Below are 14,284 nucleotides of genomic sequence, written 5' to 3' on the forward strand. Positions count from 1 at the left end.
CAAAAGAGTTTTAATAAACCTTCATACTAGGCAGAGTGACCACTGCCCAAAGGCACTCATCATCGGAAACAGCAGGGACTGGCCAGCTTGCATTCCATCCTGTGAGCACTGTGTCCTACTCCCTGGGTGAGCCCACACAGACTCAGGGATTGCCTTTCTGAATCTCAGGGAGTAGCTATATGAGACTGTAGTAGACCAAGGATTTTGCTGAGACTGTGTCTCAGAAGCTATACTCACAAAGTTTCATCAACATGACTGCCTAAACATGTGCCTAACAAGGACAACGTTAAAGTGGCTGGGAGAAAGCCATGGCATCTCAACCACATGCAAAGAACTTTAGGCAACTGAATGCTAAGAGCAGGAGAAATAGTCTTCCCCAGGGAAGAGAACAGCAATTGGTTATCCAACACCACCAGCCCTGGAAACACACATGCGAGTAACATTTACAGACTGAGTGGGTTATATTTAGGAATATATATGTATATACACATACATAAATGCATACAATAACAATTAATGAAAGAAGAGGTCATGCATCTGAAAGAGATCAAGGAGGGTTATAGGAGGGTTTGGAGGGAGAAATTATGTAATTATATTATAATCTTAAAAATAAAAGAAAATATACTTTTTAAAAGATTGTAGCAGAGAGTCCCTGGTTCTACCTTTCCCTGAAGTGATCAATTCCAGATATAAGCAAGAGGTATATTGTGCAGATATGACAGTGTGAGCTGCATCTCAGTGTGCCTATATGTGGCACACATGTGCCCATCTATGAATAGGCATGTGTACTTTTGTGCAAGTGTGTACCCAAGTGCAGGAATGTGAAGTTGTACATTGTATGCATTTATGAGTTCCCACAGTACCAGCCTTCTTCCTAGACACTATGGTCCATTTTCCTAGGGTCACAAAATGAGGGGAGGGAACCCAAAGTTCATGCTCCTCCAAGGATGTCCCCAAATGTATGCTCTTTTGGGGTCTGGAAGGTGAACTTTTGGATTTGGCCCACCTCACTCTCGGTCTGATGTCTCTCTCTGATGGTCCCTGATGGAATATGCAGGTCCCAGGGGTATCCTAAGAGCTGGGAAGTGACCCTTCCTCCAGGCAAGTGAGCTGTCCTAGAGTTACTTACCTGAGCTCCTCCAATTGGGAACAGAGGGGCAAAGCCTGTATCAGGTGGCTGATGCCTCGGGCTGTGATCTTACTTCCTGTTAACCTATAAGGCAAGCAAAAATGGTAGCTGAATGGGGATGGATAAGGGGGCTGACCAGGAGTTTGTACAGAATGAAACAGGGAAAAGTGTGCCAGACATGCTTCTTGTGTATCTTGCTTGCAAGCTTTGGCTCACCCTAGCATCTTCAGGCTCCCCATAGTAGGCAAGCTCCTGCCCAGGGCTTCTGCAAAGGCATTCCCACACTTTCTGCTTTTAAAGCTGCAGGAGAGAAGCAACATGAGTCAGTGCTGGGCAGGGCTTAGTGATTGGAAGTACACAATTGGCAGCATCCAAAGGGACAGATGGGGCATCATAGTTGCAGGAGTCATTATTGTAGTTGTTGGAGTAGCAAGAAATACAGCTTTCTTTATCTGCCAAATCCATTCTTCACTTCATCCATAGAAATACAGTTGCATATAGTTTAAATCATGGCAAACATCTGTGTGCAGACTTAACACGCATGCACGTGTGGCAGCCAGAAGTCTCTATCACTTTTTCATTTGTCTTTCACTGGTCCTGAAACTCACTCTAGCCTAGAGCGGGCTGGTTAACAATGAGCTCTGGGGATCCACTTGACTCTTCCCCTCAACTCTGCTATTACAGGAATGAGAGGATGTGCTCAGCTTTTACATGGGTGCTGGGGACTTGAACTCAGGTGCTGTAGCTTTTACAAGCTCTCTTAGACTCTGAGCTATCTGCTCAGACCCAAGAAACTTTCTTTAGAAATAAAAAGAACAACAAAGAGCTAATTATCAAAATGGGCAGAGATTTTAGCAGAGGTATAATTTCACCTCACAAACTGAACTAAAAAATTCAACTTCATGTCATTTCAAAATCAAGGTCATCATTGTCTCTTAGCCTCTTTCTTTTTAAAAATGTTAACTGGTGTGATTTTTTTTTAATTGGGGGATCTTTTAGTTGATTATTTTGTTTTCTAAGTTGTTCATGTTTCTTTGTTGCATTTAGTGTTTCAAATATGGTTTGTATTAAAAGATTTAAAATGATAAAACTGTAAGTCAGCGGGCTGGACTGCCTTGTTACAATGTTAATATTATATGCTTAAATGTATAAAGTGTTTTCAGTCTTTTGACACACATATTTGTAAATGAAACTTGGTGTTGATTTGAAGGAGGAGAACAAGAAATGTAGCTCTAGCAGAAGTAGTTTACCAGCCAGAAGTGACATTTCCGGCTCCTTTTGCAGCCCCTAGTAGCTGACTGGGTGGCTATGTGCTCAGTGATGCAATCTGATTAGAAGGGATGTGTCCTACTTCCATGATGAACTTGAAACACATTCCTCCAAGGTCACTTTTTCCCTTCCTCCAAGTCAAGACACAGGGACACCCAAAGTTCAGCATTGATCCTACGCCTAGGATGTCTGGATGATGCTGGAGGAAGGGCTGTGGTCCCTGCATGACGACTTGGGGTAGGGCAAGCTACCAACTTGGACCACTTACTTCTGACTTGTCCATCACAGAGACATATACTCCAGCAGGACTCCCTCCACTGTGTCTGGGGAGGCTTGCACTGGGACTACACCTTTGCTCTTTTTAGCTGATAGATACAGAGCCGTGGCTCTGGACCAGATGCTGTGTTGAGAAGCCTGCTGTGCATCATCCAATCCCATTCTCCCATGCCCTCCTGACTTGTGTGCTCATTGCAGATATAGAGAGACATCATCAAGGGAGGTAATATGTAACTTGTTCAAGGTCAATTAGCCTAGAGCAGCATAGCCCAGATCCAATACTCCAGTCACTGATTGCCAGAGATATGAGAGTCAAGAAGCCACAGGCAAGGGAAAGTGCACCTGGACTCCAGAGGCCTGATCAAGACACATAGCTGCTCCATCAGTGTCACACACTGAATGAGGATGGAATATCCTTTTTGGACCTGAATCCAGTCTCTCTGGCAGACTGGTTGGCCTCCCTCTTTCCCAGAGTGTAACGCCCTCCACCACCCTTCCCTACCTGACTTCTGATTTCACTCACCTGAGATTCTCAACCTGCCCACATCCTACCAAAGCCTCTGGGCAGTGGGGCTCCAGTGGGCAGCCATCAAAATCCAGGTGAATGGGGACAGTTTTGTGTTCCAAAATGTTGGCCAGTGCAGCCAGGTCTGCACGGGTCAGTGGGAAATTGTGGAAAGAGAGTTGGAAGGGGAGGCTTTGGGCAATGAACCTCACCAGCTCCAGCTCCTGGGTCTCAGCCACACAGTGATACAATTCTATCATCTTTGGCCCTGTAAGCTTTCGGCTACCCAACTTCCTCAGCACCTGAACAACAGCAGCCTGCCTGGAGCCCACCCAGGCTTCGTCCTGCTGAGACAGATGGCAAAGGAATGCATGGCAGGTATGGGATGCCAGGCCTGCCAGGAACATAGGGAGATGATCAGAGAGGCCCAGTCTAGCTTTGGTCCGCAGTATCCAATGGGAATTGAGGGTGACATAGTAGGTGAGTGTGTTTTTGTCTATTGTGTCACTGGCCATCAGATACAGAGCAGCAAAGAACTCTTGCAGGCTGAGGTGGATGAAGGCATAACCTATTTCTTGGTGACCAGTGCTGGTATGAATACAGAAGGAGGTCAGGAGGCTGTGGACAGATCCAAAAGCCATCAGGGGAGAAGGGATGTCTTCTATAGAGAAGATGACCTTCCCAGTGTCCAGTCCCCTAAAGGCCACTTTTCCAAGGCCCAACAAGGATGTGGCAGGCAGAGTCCCACTGTGGCTAAAAGTTTTCACCATCTGCAGGTACAGTTGGGTTACAGTAGGCAGGAGGGCCGTAGACTGTCCTGGAGGGCTTCTGGGAAGCAGATGGCGGAGGCAGAAGCAGGCAACTTGGCATAGTGCAGGAACTGCACACATTCCCCGGAGACGTTCATTGGTTCTCATTTCTGCCAGGGCCAACTCTTGTGATGGCAGATCACTGAAGAAGTGGCTGATATATTTCTCTACCCGCAGCCCATCAAAGCCCCACATATATACCATGGTTGCCTCTGTGGGCACACAGGCAGGCAGTTTCCCAGGACGAGAGGTGGCCATCACCCAGCAGCCTGGCAGGAGGGTCCCACGGCAGAGGTCAGAGAAGAGATTGAGGGCCGAGCCTGCATTGTCAGCACCCTTGGAACTGGAGTGGAGTGCCTCATCCAGCCCATCAAAGATCAGTAAGACTTGATGGGCATTCTCCTTCAGGTATTGAAAGACGGCATCTGAGTCTGACTCAGGGCTCAGGTACAGATCAAAAAGGAGCTGAGGCAGTGTTAGCAAATGTGTGATCATGTTGAGCCTGCGGAACTCAAAAAGAAACAGAGCCTGGAAGTGGTCCACCTGACCATTAGCCCACCTCCAGCAGAGTCGGTGTGCTAGAGTGGTCTTGCCCATCCCAGCCTTTCCCAGCAGTACTGTCACTCGAGGTCCCTTGGGGGCCTTGAAATTGAAGAGATCCTGGATGCTCACATCCATGTCATCTGCTGTATTGGGGTCTCCTATAGTGGCTCCTTCCTGAGCATTCAAGGGTGATGTATCCCGGCTCCACTGCAGAATTGGGGGGATGTAGGCCTGTGGGGAAGCATGAGTATGCCCTGCCTCTGGGCATTCACCACCATGGTTCTGTTGGGCAGAGGTCTTTAGGAGCTTCAGATACTTCTTAGCCAGCTCTGTAAGGGGCACAGCAGTGGCATGAAGGCAGAAACTCTCACACTGGATACATGTCCTGGAACCCCAGGATCAGGCTGCTACTGTCTTTAGCCCCCAGCTATGTGTGCATGGGGGTAAGTGTCAAGGGCACACTGGTTGTTCTTAGGCCATCCATATTCCCAGAGGGAGTAGTTGCACAGCAACATAGGCTCTGAAACCACTTACACAAGGAGGTGGGGATGGGCCCTTGGATCACAACTTTCTCTTCCAGGACAATAATTTTCAGTAAGCTGGGGGGAGGCTGCTTGCTTTGCAACATCAATGGGGACCCGCTCTAAGATGGCAAAGGCAACTGCATCCTTCCCCTGAGAGTGGGCACCAACAAACTATAGACTTTGTACCAGTCAATCAGACCATGAGACTTGGGCTCCTGCTATGCCAAGTGTTCCTTCCTTCCTTCCTGGGTCATTGGGAAGACTCAGCCCCCACCCCTACCCCAGAGAGGACTGAAGCAGTGACCTATTTTGCACAGATGAGAATTTTCTGGTTATACCTATGATTCTTGGAGTGTATGTGCATGATAGGGCTGGGTCAAGGACTATTCCAGACCACTGATAGAAGATAAAGGAAGTTTTCCCTCTCCTCTTCCCCATGGCCTAGCCTCAGAGCCCTGTGTCTCCATGGAGGTTTTCTTATCTGCGGGTTTTCCAAAGCACCTTTAACACCTCCATCCTCACTCACCCCCAACATGGCCACTGAGGGCCCAGGCCTGAGGGCACAGTGGTTACCACCCTGATATTCCCACAACCTTGAGGATTATCTGGAAGAGCCTGGATGACAAATCTGCCCTTGAGATACCCTGTCTCCTCCTCTGCTCCCTCGGGATTTCATTCTTCCTGTCCTGGAGACTTGGAAAACAAGCCACTGGGTCTCAGAAGATTTCAGCCAGGGACAAGCCCAGAATCTGTCTGTGATCAACCTCAGGGCAACCCAGTCTTATGTGGGGGTTCCTACTCCCATAACCCACCTAGCTGCTGTTTCCTGGAGTGCTTCCGGTGGGGTGAGGACCCACAGCTCTGAGAAGGGCGCTTGACACCTGGAAAGAGAGAAGTGGGGCATGGGGGAGAAAATGAGGACCCAGGCAGCACCTTTGGGTGTTCTGCCCCATAAGTGGGCCCAGGCAGAGAAGCATGAGACACCCTGGGATAATGAGACGGCCATTTCTGTAGTACCAGCAAGCTTCAGGCTGTGGGCCAGGATGTAGCAAGCAGGCCCACAGCAGGGCATTCTAAGCACCACATCCACCAGGGAAAGGACAGGTTCTGTGTGCAAGAGGGAAGCTTTCAATGCAGGCTGAGCCTGCAACTTGTCTTTGTGAGCACGCATTAACACCATGACATGATACCTGCCTTCCTGTAATTCCATGGGGGGATAGGGACACTAGAACAGGCTCCCTGGGGGACACCTGGCAGTGGATCTAGAGGGCTGAGGCCAGCCACACTCAGTGTCTTCTGGGGACCCAAATTAGATCCCTGATGAGAGGCAGTGGGGCAGACCTTGACAGTCCCAGAGAGGGAGGGAGCGGGACTTGGCCCATGAGCCGAGGAAGAAATGGTCAATAGGTAAAGACAGAGCACAACAGCGGGCACTCCAAGCCCTAACCCCAGATGTCTCACCATGGTGCTGCAGAGGTTCAGGATGGCTGTCCTCACCAGCTCCTATCTGATTGGAGAATTCTGTAAGACAAAGCACAATATGCCACTGGGGATGTGGGACAAAGTGTCATGAGGATACAGGGTTCCTGGAAAGCTCTGAGTGGTGTCTGCTCTGAGAAAAGCCATAGGTTCCAGAGATTAAAAAAAAAAAAAAAAAACTAACCCTAGTCGTCTGCCAAGGAGGCCAGTGGTACACTCTGCACGTGGCAGTGTGCAGAAATATACATGCATGCACACACATGCACATGTCAGTGAGGATCTATGTCTGTACACACATGTGCATGTAGCTACTGTCTGCTTATGTGCGTATGAGTCTGTGTCCCCCATCTTCACACCTGTATGGCTCATGGTTGAGTTCCCACTTTCTATCCGAGGACTCCTTGTCCCTCAGTATCTTGTGGTCCTCCTCAGAGCTCCGCTCAAGAAGGTGCTGAATGGAAGGCAACCTCCCTGCTCATTTGTAGGGGCTGAGGTCTCCGACTGCATTGCAGAGGAAAGCCTCTTGGTCTCTGCAGGTGTTTGGAATGTGTAGCTCTTCTATTTCCTCTCTGTGTGACCAGATGGGTCACTGGATGGGGGGCGGGGAGGGGCTGAAGCTCTGTAGGTCACAAGGCTGTGCTGGCAGCCCCATGCCTTCCATGTGGGCCCTTACCATCTTTTTGGCCCCAGATGCTCAGCAGTGGTACCTCCAGCTCTAGAGGCACATCAAGTTCCATGCACAGACTATAGATGAAAGACTGCCAGGTGGCCAGGCCCTGGGTGTACAGCCTCCTGAGCTGATGATGAATGACCTCAGGCTCAGGGGCCATGTTGCTGCAGTCCAGGTCCATGGTAGGGAGGTAGAACTTAACCTTGGCACTCAGCCATTCTGAGTTTTGACTCAGCAGCCTCACAAACCAGGCCCACAGGTTCTCATTGCCCAGTTGGAGGCTCTCGGAGTCCATCAGAAGCTGGCCCTGTGGAGATGCAGGGAAACAGGTGAGTGGGGGGCAGGCAGGAGTGAAGAGTCTGTGATGATTTATGTTAACTGTCAACCTGACAGAATCGAGAATCACCCCGGGCATGGGCCTCTGGCTATACTAGTGGAGGGAAGGGTTATCTGCACTACATGCATTGGTATGGGAGAACCATCTCAACTGTGGAAGGAGCACTTCCCTGGGCAGGGGATCCTGGGATGTATGTACAGAGTGAAGAGAGGGAGCTGAGCACTGGTGGATGAGGTCAACAGCTTCACACTCCTGCGCCCTTGGGCTGCGAGCAAGAATGATGATGCTATCTCTATTAGTGAATTTTATTACAGCAACAGAAAAGTAACCTGAATGTATCCACTCAGACGAGGCCTTTGTCATCTCTGCTACCTCTGTTCACTATTGTCTCTGTCTCCAGCCTCTGTCTGGGACTCTTCAGCAGCCTTTCCTACGACTCTTGCTGTTACCACTGTTGTCCACCAAGGCTGCAGCTGCTGCCTCCTCAGCATCTACCTGGCTTCCATTAATGGCCAAGGGTCCTGATGCCCGAGGCTAAGGGACTATAACATTACTGAAAGCCAGGTGACACCTTTAGAACTGTGATACTGTCACCAACCCTAACTGCCACCAGCTGCTGCCAAGGACCGAGGGTTATACCAGCTACCTAGCACCCAGCGACCAAGCTAAGCCAACGCCTCTACTCCAAATACATAGAACTCTAGTCTCTGACTTCTAACGCTCTAGTTCTTAGGGCTTGGAGCTGTAAGTGCTAAGTCTGCCAGAGATCTTTGGCACTCTAGGGCCTGGGACTGCCTGTAGCATCAGAACTCCTAGCCCACTCTTGGTTACCATCCATGATAGCAAAAGGTGTGTACAGCTGACTGGTGACACAGGGATGTGGTGTTGACAGCCTCGGCCACAGGAAGGGGGAGAAGGAATGGATGGGAGGAGAAAGGAAGAGAGAAGAGGAAAAAAACTTACCTGGCTTCTTGGATCATGATAGACAGTCCAGTGTCCCCAAACAGAGGGTCCCTGGACAGTCTGGTCCTTGTCCTCTGCCCTTCAGTTTATAGCGTGTTTCCATAGTGCACGTCCTAAATGAAGAGAAGACACGGTGTTGTCCTCTTCTTCCAAAGCCAAGAGGAACACTGCTGTGTCCAGGACCCCAGCCCCTGCCCCTACATTAGAGATCCCTCTGAGGACACAGTCCACAAGAGTCCTTCACCCTCATAAACCAATTGGATTCTTCCCAACCAAGTTCTATATGTCTCTAGAGTAGGCACATCCCAGCCTTCCTGGTGCCACCCTGCTTATCCAGAAACAGAGTATGTACACACACACACACACACACACACACACACACACACACACACACACACACACCCCTGTCCTCCTAAACTCAGAACCTGGGTGTCATAACAATTCTACAGCTAGATCTGGCTCATCCATTCATATAAAAGTGAAATAATCCTCACCACAGATGCCAGCCTCTGCCCTCTCTCACAAGGTTCCCAGGACATCAGCATTTGCACCCTTCTTTCTCATCTTTTTAAAGCTTTACTTTCACGTTTTCAATCATCAGAAATTGCTGGGTGTGGTGATGTATGCATGTGTGTAATCCTAGCACTTGAAAGGTGAAAACAGCAGGGTCAGTTACAGAGTGAGTTCAAGGTCAGCATGGGCTACAAAAACACTATCTAAAAGAAGAGCAGGGTGGGGGGTGGAGCCTGAGCATGGTAGTACACCTTAGTGTGATATAAAACTAATGTTCTCCCTAGTGCACATGGAGCCACCAAATCACGAGAGAGCAGACTCAGAGGTGGGACTACTGAGATTAACGAAGATGCGAGGTGGATCTTCAAGTGTCCCTACAGGATGCAGGAAGCCGGTGTCTCTTCCCCACGAAAACACAGCTAGTGTTTGGGAGCCCTCACTAGACAGCAGATGTGCTGGCATTCAGATCTGGGTTCTCACAGCTTCCGAGAGTATGAGCAACAGCTGACATCCAGACTGTGATATTATGTTACAGCCATATGAAGTGACTAAGACACACTTGCCTCTAACCACAGAGAGGTTACATCTCCATGTTGACATCAGGCAGAAGGCAATACCTCTTAAAGTCCATCTGGACACCCCAGAGTCCTTGATGAGATGACAAGAACAGTCATTTCGAGAGGAATAAACAAAAGCAGGATGTGTGGCTACAGGATGTAAGTATAACAGTGCAAGACATTTTCAGTTAGAATTGGATAGTTAAGGGCTCAGGCTGCAGCCTGGTGTGCAGCATGTAGGCAAGTATTTAGTAAATGCAGGACCCTGGGGTCAATTCACAGGAATACACAAGACAGAAAAACTGAAGGCAATTTTTATCAAAAGACCATTTGTGGATAGGCAGGCAGATATGTGGCGGATGTTTCTAAATATAGCAAAGCATCTTCTAGGGTGGCCACCACTGTAAGGAACTTGGGTTAAAAATAGAAAAATCTGTCCAAAGGAATGGAACAGAGCCCAAATGAGCTTCATATTCACTCAAGACTCACTAACCAATGGTATTTGCCACCACAGCCAATTAAAGAACAATTACTAAAAATTTGTTTTGCTTTTTATTTATGTGTATGGGCTGTACATATGTGCGTGTGTGTGTGTGTGTGTGTGTGTGTGTGTGTGTGCGCGCGCGCGCGCACACACACACACTGATGTGGGGAGCTCTTGGAGGTCAGAAGAGGGCATTAGTGAACCTTTCAACATGAGTTTTGGAAACTTAGCTCAGATCCTCTACAAGAGCAGCAAATGTTTTTAAACACTGAGCCCATTGCTAGCCTCTAAATGACTATTTTTAATGAAGTGAATTTTAAATGTTTTGCTTAGGACTGAAGAGAGGGCTTGGCAGGTAAAGGTGTTTTCCATGTACCTGGACTTTCCATGTACCCAGAGCCCACGTAGAGGTGGAAGGAGAGAAGTGCCATGACAAAGTTGTCCTGAGTTCCACGTGCTCACACAGCACCCACACACTTATGTCAAACACACACACACCCTCTCTATAATAACAGTAAATAAATAAATAAATGAACTGCCTGGAGCTCTCAAACCTGGGAACGCATCATTTCACGCCTATATAGGCTGCCTGTAAAGAAACTGACGGACTCTGTTGACATGGATTTGGAGAAACTGGAGCCCTCATATATGGCTGGTGGGAAGGATACAACTACGTCGGAAACCAGCTTGGAAGTCTATCATGAATTCTGTTGTGCCATCCCTAGGTCTAGACCCAAGAGATATGAAAACACTGCCCACACACAACTGGGCCCTGATGGCTCAGATCAGGTCTGCTCATTTTGGTACTGAGGTACTCTGCACCTCAACAAAGTTATTGAAAACAATGCATACAAACAAATGAGTTACAATGAAACACTCTTTATCACCCACTAATTTGCTCTTTGGAAAGGAAAAGGCAATGATAAAAATGAAAGCAACACTCTGGAAAAGGTGTTATATATGAGAGTCAGCTGATTTTCCTGATAGAACAATGACTCTAACAAAACATGGAAAAGACTAAAAATTACACTAAGAATACAGGCAAGGACAAGCAGTGACAGTATTTAGGGGAACACAAATACACAAATACTTGTATACTTTATGTTTGTAGATAGAGACCCCAGGGGTTAGTGTTACTCCCTGAAGTGGATGGCTGAGAAACAAACTTGCCTTTGCTCCATTGATGGGTGAGTCTGGTTCCTTTTTCTTTTTCTTTTTTCTTTTCTTTTCTTTTTTTTTTTTTTTTTTTTTTTTTTTTGGTGTTTGTCATTAAAGCCCTGTGACCCCTTCCAGTCCCCCAGCTTCACATTTATGTGCTTGGTTTACATTTGACTACCTACAACGGGAGGCCAGAGGATGCTGAGAGTTGATATGTCAACAACTCCCTCTTTAGGCAGGCTCCCATCACCCACTGTGTGAACTTGTTAAGTGACACACCCGGAGATGCCTGACCTCCCCTGTCTCCATTTCCCATCCCCAGAAGGCTTGCTGGGATGCCTCCTAAATGAATGAGCTGTGTTTGTCCGTCCCCGTGTTTGCTTATGAAGGAATCGAAACCAGAACAGGAACTTGACAACATGGACAGCCAAATGTCCTTCCACTTAGCATCTACTTTGTCCCACCGTCCCTGTGAGATCCACTAGTGTGCGTGGTGGCAAGAATTAACATGTCGGGAGTGACTTACATTTATTAGGAGGCAGTAGGGCACACAGTCTGTCCTGTAAAATGTTTGAACTATCTTTGCCACATAGCAACAGGACTCTCAGGGACAGGGACAGGGAATGCTCACCAGCTGGCCTTCAAGGTGAGTATTTACAATGTGTCATTGTGGGGGAAGAGGGTAAAAAGCTCACCTAAACTGGAAGGATCGGAATCCAGGTTGTCAGAATTCCAGTATACAATGACAAGAATGGAGATTGATCTCCTGCTACTGCATCTGCGGACTGGTGGGAAGGCCAGGGTCCATCACAGGAGAAGAATTGTGAAACACACCATGAAGCAGCTGCCTGAAAGATAGCGCTAGATGAGTCATGATATGGAAAGTGTTCCAAGCAGTCTACTAAACCACATTTTAAAAAAAAGCTTTGACCTCATGTACGCTCTACTAGACTAGCGTAATTCCTCCCTGCATTCTAAATACTTATCCTTATACCCACAGGTGAGTGTAGTTTTCACCCTTAAGAATCATCTCTTTGCAGCAGAGACCATTACATTACTGGTCAAAATGTATAGAACGATTTTGTCCGGTGCCCAGGCTTAACTGATACATCTGCAACACAACTCCCACACCTAAGGCCCTGGGAACATTGAAAGAAGGCTGTGGTGGTTTGAATGAGAACCACTACCCCCCTATCCTCCCCCCCCCCCACCCCGCAGAGGCTCCTATGTTTGAATGCTTGGTTTCCAGTTAGTGGGACTGTTTGGAAAGGATCACAAGGTGCATCCTTATTGGAGTATTGTGCCATTGGGGGTGGGCTCTGAGGCTTCAAAAGCCTATGCCAACACCGGACACTCTTTCTCTGTCTCTGTCTCTGTCTCTCTCTCTCCCTCCCTCTGCCTTCCTACCTCTCCCTTCCTCTCCCTCCCTCCCTCTCTCTCTGTGTCTCTCTCTGTCTCTTTCTGTCTCTGTCTCTCTCACTCTCTCCCCTTCTCTCTCCCTCTCCTTCCCTCTCCCTCCCTCTCTCTCTGTCCCTCTCTGTATCTCTCTCTGTCTCTCTCCCTCTCTCTCTGCCTGTAGATCAGAGATAAAGCTTTCAGCTCCAGCAGCATGCTGTTCTGTTTCCCACCATGATGATAATGGACTAACCCTCTAAAACTGCAAGCAAGCCCCCAGTGAAATGCTTTCTTTTGTAAGAGTTGCCTTGCTCACAGTGGGTCCTCACAGCAATAGAGCAGTGGCTGAGGGGAAGAAAGATGGTAAGAAATTGTGTCTCCTAGATCAACAACATGGCTGCTAAATAAGACCTGAACAAGTCACAACAGCAATAGACCCGCTAGCGTGGAAGGGGGAAATCTCACAGGCACACAGACAAAGACCTGCAGGCATCTAATAAATGCTGAGAGTGGGGTGTGGTGGTCTGAGTGAAAATGGCCTCCATAGGCTCACAGAGAGCGGCACTATTAGGAGGGGTGGCCTTGCTGCAGTAAGTGTGGCCTTGTTTGAGGAAGTGTGTCACTGGGAGTGGGCTTTAATGTTTCAAATGCTCAAGCCAGGCCCACTGTCACTCTCTCTTCCTGCTGTCTATGGATCCAGATGTAGAACCGTCAGCTACCTCTCCAACACTGTGTCTGCCTATGTGCTATCAAACTTCCTGCTATCATACTTCCTGCCATAAAGGGGATGGACTAAACCTCTGAACTATAAGCCAGCCCCAACTCCTTCATAAGAGTTGCTGTGGTCATTGTGTGTCTTCATAGCAATAAAACCCTAATACAGGGAGAATTAGGGATGAACCCCAAAACTGGTTATCCAATACCAGATGGTCGACCCTGATATAATATACACACAAATAACCCTAAGTAAACTCAACAGGTTGTACTCATATATTTATGCACATATGTGTAATAATAGTAATTTTAAAACAGAGGTGCGAATTTCTTTTTTGTTTATTTATTTTTTTTTTTTTTTAGTCACGGTCTTACTATAGAGCCTTGGCCATGTAGACCAGGCTGGCCTCAAACTTACAGAGGTCTGTCTTCTTTGTCAAATGCTAGGATTGAGGCCACTTCCATTGAAGCCATGAATATAAGAGAACGCAAATGTGTGTGTAGAGGGGAGGGGTATTTGGGAGAGCTTGTCAAGAGGAAGGAAGGGGAAATAATGTAATATATTTAATTTAAAATATTGGAAGAGAAAAGCTTTGACAATTGACTGATTGAATTTGAAATAGGGTCCCCCTAAATAACTCAGGTTGCCCAGAATTTGCTATGTACTACAGATAAGCTTTGAACTACACAATCCCCCTTCTGCATCCCAAGTTCTGGGATTACAGATTCTATATCATACCGAACAACTGTGTTTTAAAAATGCATACATGTGTGTCTGTATACCGACAGCTACACAGGAAACTAGTGACAAATTATATCTGAAGGTGGGACCTGAGGGACACAGAGGGAGGAGAGCCTTTTATTACACAGTGCTCTTTTTCATTTGAGACGTGTGGCACAGGCTGGCCTCTAACACTCCATGTAGTTGAGGACGACTTTGAACTCCAGGTTCCCCTGCC

General features: G+C 47.7%; 1 protein-coding gene across 1 annotated transcript in view; it reads right to left on the reverse strand.

Annotated features, from left to right (window-relative positions):
• Positions 1 to 14,284, reverse strand: part of Nlrc5 (NLR family CARD domain containing 5) — a 61,623-nt gene that overhangs the window by 42,304 nt on the left and 5,035 nt on the right. Inside the window, exons 2-9 of the mRNA XM_051201894.1 lie at positions 11,912 to 12,064; positions 8,505 to 8,617; positions 7,208 to 7,511; positions 6,517 to 6,576; positions 5,868 to 5,936; positions 3,198 to 4,860; positions 1,346 to 1,429; positions 1,130 to 1,213 (exon numbers count right to left, since the gene is read on the reverse strand). Of these exons, the coding sequence (XP_051057851.1) occupies positions 1,130 to 1,213; positions 1,346 to 1,429; positions 3,198 to 4,860; positions 5,868 to 5,936; positions 6,517 to 6,576; positions 7,208 to 7,499 (2,252 nt within the window). The 5' untranslated portion in view covers positions 7,500 to 7,511; positions 8,505 to 8,617; positions 11,912 to 12,064. The remainder of the gene's footprint in view (positions 1 to 1,129; positions 1,214 to 1,345; positions 1,430 to 3,197; positions 4,861 to 5,867; positions 5,937 to 6,516; positions 6,577 to 7,207; positions 7,512 to 8,504; positions 8,618 to 11,911; positions 12,065 to 14,284) is intronic.

The sequence above is a fragment of the Phodopus roborovskii genome, unplaced genomic scaffold, assembly GCF_943737965.1.
Source record: "Phodopus roborovskii unplaced genomic scaffold, PHOROB, whole genome shotgun sequence".
Classification (NCBI taxonomy): Eukaryota; Metazoa; Chordata; class Mammalia; order Rodentia; family Cricetidae; genus Phodopus; species Phodopus roborovskii.